A 6,000-nucleotide genomic window follows, 5' to 3' on the forward strand; every position below is an offset into this window, starting at 1 on the left:
GACAGAAAAGAGCAGGAGAGGCGAATGGACAGCCAGGCTGTGAGAAAGACCTGTGATTTAGGGCTGAACAGACAGACAGCTCTTTGAAGTGGCCATAGTGAACCTACACTACACCATGCAGCCATATTTCCCACGGTCCCTGCTGAACTGCACGCTCGCACATGCGCATTCCTCCACAACTGCAACCACGCGTGCACACACACAAAATCCTACTGTAACACGATACACGCACTACATTATCATAAATGTTATAGTGATGTCATGGGAAAGCAGCGAGGACACGCAATGTGCTCCGCTGGGAGGAGGAATGACACAACATTTTCCCTCCAACTCTCCAAAAGCTCTAAATGTGTTGATCAATCCACTTACACATTAAGTAACGAACAATATTAACGCACACAAATAATATTTAACTCGGTCTCCCGTGAGGAAGCACACAAATCAAAGCAAAATATGAGAAAACATAAAACCAACAGTGTGGCAGCTTTACGCCAGCATCTGATCAATAAAATGAATCGATATCACCTGCTGCCTTCAAAAAGTCAAGTAATGAATCCTATTATCGTCTCACCTCACACCCATCGCCTGAGGCAAGTTGTGTCCACAGAAAAAGTCAGCACACAATGAGTAGTTGCAAACTTCCCGGTGTCTCCACGCACAGTTAAAACATTTTACGCCCCCTGGTTTACAGGGAGCATGGACGGATTAACCTTTTCGAGGGCCACGGGCAAAACTGAGTTTCTGCTCCCCTAATGACCCAACGTGTTATAACTGTCCTTGACGTATACCAAAGCCAACCTTTACTGTGTGTTTATTTAAATAAACACATAAGGCTACCTAAGGAATATAACATTTTAACAGTTTGTTAATCTCTTGCTGATGACTCAAGTGAGTGCAGTGTCAAGCCAGCTCTTGAGTTCTATATGAATATGTCACATAAATACACTAACCATTACACGCATAATTCAAGTAATCTGAACCAAATGTTGTTTAAATTACATCAGCAAACTGCATTACATTAAACATGATTTGTAATGAATAATTAAGTTAGTATATTAGTGGGGGTTGTGTTATGTCAAATTTAATGGACAGAGAATTGTTTGTAATATTTTTCCCCAAAAAATACTAATACTTGGAAATACTTTTTGTAGTACTCTTTAGTCATCACTTGATGTTAATAAATGTAATTGCATTGTGTCAGAGTGCATAAAACACTCAAATGCAAACATATATTGGGCCTTTATGACCTTTGCTTAGTGTTAATAACAATGCATCCCATCCAAATCTGGGTCAACATGTTATACACCTGGCCCTTTTATATGGCATTGTCCCCTCCTGCTGAATGAGTTAGATTTTTCTAATAGTATGAAAATAAACTGTTCAAACTGTTCAGGAAAAAGAATGAAAATTACCAGTAAATGCTCTCAGAGTTTGGCTTTCCTTTGTCGACTCCTCCTATCAGCTCTGTGCTCACTGCCTTCTGCTTTGGTGCAGACACAGCTTCAGGCTCCAACCCATCATCCTTATGAGTACCCCGGCTGAGTGGAGGTGATGAAGTCTCCTTTTGGTGTATGTCTACACCTGTTTTGGTGATACACTGCTCGTCACAAGCCTCTGGTTGGGCTGCTGCACTTGAGCCACTAGATGGCGACATGGCAGCTATAGGGCCTAGAGTTGTAGCTTTGGGTGTTTGCTTCACCTGTAGGCTCAGGCTGGGTCTTGAGATCAGTGAGAGAAGATTTCACAAGCTCCTCGTCAACCACTGTGGGCAAAGGGGCTTTGAGCCTCGGCGGCCCTACAGGTCGCTGGCTTTGACTTCTTCTGATGCTGCTCTTGTCTTTACTCTTCTTATTGCTGTTGGAGCCTCCTACAAAACAAAAGCGGGAACATCAGAAATAAACATTAAAGGTTGGTCAGTGAAAACTTGTTATCCTATTTAGCTTAATCGTTTTCACAAAAGTGTTGTTCATGACTTCTGAAGCTTCACCTTTATTGTTCTTGTCTCTCCTCTTCATGAGTAGCCGTGGCAATGTGCCCATGTGTGAGTAGTCCTCAGAAGAGCGGACGTAGCTGGAGGTGCGAGGACGCATGGCATCCATGTCATCCATGGTTGTCTCCAAAACTGGAGCAAGGGTCGCCGCTGTGATGGCACCACAATCCGTCCCATTTTCAGGCTTAATTCCTGATCCAGACTTTGATGAGGACTTGGAGTCTGATTTCTCAGTGGAGTGGCGAAAAGTGAGGTTGGTGAGGCTACCAAACCACTTGAAACCTTGAGGGCGGAACAGTAAGAAAAGAAGACAAGCTTAGAGTGTGGTAACTATCACAAGTTTGATGGAGATAAAGAAGTTAAAGAAGCTGGTCTGATTAAAGCTGTACAATATTTATTTTTGAATTGATATTAGATCAAATTACTATTGTGGTGTATTAAATCTGTTCATATACAGTTAGTTACTCTCTGAGGTCATAGAGAGTGCAGAGAGTGATGTGGTACAACAGGGTGTTGTATAACAAACCTCTGGAATATGTCAGAAGGCCTCCAGGGATGAGTAAGAAAAAGACCAACGTATATCTCACCTTATTTGGGTACGCGCAAGACATGGTGTAACATCACATTTGGTCACACACCCACATTTCTCCTATAAATTGCATGCACAAAGAGATTTCGGGGGGACTTCCACAATTGGCTCTGGGAACCTCGTATTGCCCGTGTTGGTGTAGCTGTTGTAATAAACCTTATTATATACAAGCTGGTGTCTTTCCGGAGACTTCTTCATCATCTTCACAAACATCGCTACAAGATATACTTCACTATCATGAAATGTGTGGCGCTGAACCAACAAAGTGTTATCAACCAACTCCTCAGTCCATCTCATATATTTTGAAATGTTCTTTGTGTATTTCTAGATTGTTGGGTTTCTCTCACAAATTCTGCTCTTAATTATGCCGAATTGCTTTTGCCAGTCTCCTGCACAGCATTAATGCTACAGTCGTGAAGAGTCAGCTGTGGAAACTACTGAAACGTCTTGTAAACTTAAACCAATATTTTTCAGCAGTTGTTACAGACTTAACCAGATCTAAAATTACAAATGTAAGCTTGTATGTTACAAATGTTGTGTTCTTTTGTTTGTTCTGCTTCAATGAGGTAGCCAACAGCAATCATTGCAGCTTCAAATTCCTTTTTCTGAGCTTGTGTTTTGATCTTGTTACCCAACGAATGAGATGTAGAAGCAATCAACCACTTGCAGCTATACTGTTTATAATTAAAATCATACTTTTGTATAAATGTATTATAGTAATCACTGCACGTCTCTATAAAAGCGCATTTATATTGCTGTACGTCTTCCTCTCTGAATTGAAGTGTAGCTGTGTTCTTGGATGTCATTTATCACCACAAGGCTGCAAAACTAACATGGCAGTTAATGTGCAGCTGCCCTACACATGCAAACAAACACACAGTACTCACTCAGTTTCCGTAAGCTCATGTTGTGGCTGCAGTGTGGTTCAGCTGCAGGTGGCTGACAGATGGATCATCTGAGTGGAACTAAACAGCAACAGAAACTGTAGAGCCGGATGGGAGGATAAGCTGTTTTAAGGCAGAGACACTTTGGTATGGACCACAGTTCCTCACTGTGGGTGAGATAATGCTCACAGTGGCATATGGCTCTGTAACTGAGAGATGAAAGACAGCGACAAGGGCAGGGCAGACTGTGACACTTCCTGTGTAGAGCAGACAGGTCCAATGGTAAGAGGAAATGAAGATGAGATGACAAGACTTGAAAAGGTTCAGATAAGAATACCATTGTATAAAACATGTCAGGCTGGAATGAAATAGTGTTGACAGGATAGATAGAGTGTTGATGGAAACTTGGAGGGTGTAAAGTCAGAAGTGCTGATTGGTCCTTTATGTCCAATCGAAATAAACAGCTGGCTATAAATTCATCCAGAGGTAAGAATAATTATCACCGCCTTTCATCCTGAGTCCTTTCATCTTCCCTATGCAGTTTTTTTTACAGTTAATGTTTGATTAGGGTAGAAAGATTATATTGCTGCTTCATACATGTATGACTAAGTCACCTGAAACATTCACAAAGAAAAATATATTTATTTAGTAATCAGGGCCTTTTGGTCAGCACATCTCCGATAAATATTGACCCAATGTGTCATCCTTTTAATGTGTAGAGTTATAATTGTCCTTGATTATACCAAAGCCAACATTAACTGTGCGTTTATTTAAGTAAATATTAGTATGAAGTATTTAAGTGCAGTGTCAAGTGCAAATGCAGGATTTCAGCAATGCACATATTAGATTTCTGTGAGTGTGGGTGAGTCACACCGGATACTAAGACATTGAGGTCATGTTTATGATTCTTGTGTGTGTGTCACTTGCACTTTACGCGGGATGGAAGTATTGCAGTTACAGCAATTCAGGTGATCATCTTGGATACCTGTTTTACGCGTGATGTGTAAGAGCACTCAGTATTTCATAGTTTTATTTGATTAAAGAAACTCAAGATGCCTGACATATACTGTACGTCATCTGAGAACCATCCTCGGATAAGCCTAACGATGAATCAGTCATTACAGGCCTATAATGTGCATTTAACCAAAGCACATCTTTACTTTGAATTTATGAGGAGGGATCCCAGAGTTCAGAAATACCCAATATTTAGCTGAATTTAGGGTATCTGAATGAAATGTTCTAAAAAGGGTATGAATGTGACTTTATGATGGAATAGTGCATTTAAAACCACAGTCTTGGGTTTGAATATTTCCCTCAGAGAAAAAGTGATTTAAGGACAGGAAAGAAGATGCACCAAATGCATAAAAATGTATGTGATGCAGTGTGTGGAGTGAAAACAAGGTTTTCATAAGGTTAGGTTTTGGAGATTTTGATTATGTAAAACTACAGCATGTGTTTTTTTAACCTTGTTTTGCATAGAAATATTTACACTGTGATAAGATTCCCTATTATAAGGTAAATGGCATGACTTTAAAACCAGAAACCGTGCTCAGCATTGTGTCTCCTACCAGCAGTCAACAGTGTTTTCTTCTGGTCACAATCTATACATAACTTGTTTGATTTTGTCACTCTGTTTACTTTGCATATATGTAACTTCAAACAAGGCTTCTCAAACATTAGATCAATTTTGCTTAAATAGAATAAGATCAAAATGTTTGCATAAGATAGAAGATCTGAAGTGAGAAGAGGTTTTCTTTATCTGTCTTTATCTGTCTTCCCCTTTCTTCAAATACCAGGGAGACCAATTAAGATCACACCAGTTCAGTGCAATTTACATTTGAGCCATGGTCTTTATGGGCTTTCACTTCCTGTTGACTTTTGGGTGTGCGACTTCTGCAAAGATGTACTTGGCTTCCTGTCAAACCCATACCACACGGGTACATATGCAGCTGTGAAACTGTGAAGTGTGAAGCCATAGTAGAGACTGAAACACATTGGAAAGCAATGTAAAAATTAATCATCGTCTTTCCTTGAAGAGTGCATTGGGTTTCAGGTGCACTGAAAACAATACTTCAGACTTTACTCTTCAGTTGTTTCATCACATTGTCTGGTTTTATTCTGTACAACAAAGCTAAACTCTAATCTTTGTGATTGCACACATGCATTACTCAAATAAAAAAGCCATTTTCAGCACTTAATAGGCGTCCCTCAATGAAAACAGAATATGTAAGCCTCTCTGTAGTCAGTTCATACACTAACAGTTAGAAAGATACCTTTGTCTTCTGTTAATCGTCCTCTAGGTGGCACTAAAGGGCCTTGAAAAAGCCACACCACAGATTACAGCAGATACATGTTTAACGCAGATAATGTCTGATAAATTGGCTTTGTATAATTCCAATTAGGAGCCATTAAGATGCATAATGACTTGGGAAGAAATTGTTGCCTGGTTAGTAGCCTAATGGTTTGTTTGATCCCATTATAAATACAAATTCTGGTCATTTGCTTTGACTCTTAAAATGGGTTTTTTGGTGATGCAA

The 6,000-nt window shown here is 39.9% G+C and overlaps 1 protein-coding gene and 1 long non-coding RNA gene across 2 annotated transcripts in view; one reads left to right on the forward strand and one right to left on the reverse strand.

The window, feature by feature from the left end:
• sh2d3ca (SH2 domain containing 3Ca) overlaps positions 1-3,660 on the reverse strand; it is a 45,922-nt gene extending 42,262 nt beyond the window's left edge. Inside the window, 4 exon segments of the mRNA XM_063889609.1 lie at positions 1,413-1,685; positions 1,687-1,867; positions 1,988-2,272; positions 3,467-3,660. Of these exon segments, the coding sequence (XP_063745679.1) occupies positions 1,413-1,685; positions 1,687-1,867; positions 1,988-2,272; positions 3,467-3,485 (758 nt within the window). The 5' untranslated portion in view covers positions 3,486-3,660.
• On the forward strand, positions 1,712-3,286 carry LOC134868465 (uncharacterized). Its single transcript, XR_010166287.1, has 2 exons — positions 1,712-1,908; positions 2,022-3,286. It is a non-coding gene; the product is annotated as an uncharacterized LOC134868465 (long non-coding RNA).
• Positions 3,661-6,000: the final 2,340 nt, after the last annotated feature.

Source organism: Eleginops maclovinus, chromosome 8 (assembly GCF_036324505.1).
Source record: "Eleginops maclovinus isolate JMC-PN-2008 ecotype Puerto Natales chromosome 8, JC_Emac_rtc_rv5, whole genome shotgun sequence".
NCBI lineage: Eukaryota > Metazoa > Chordata > Actinopteri > Perciformes > Eleginopidae > Eleginops > Eleginops maclovinus.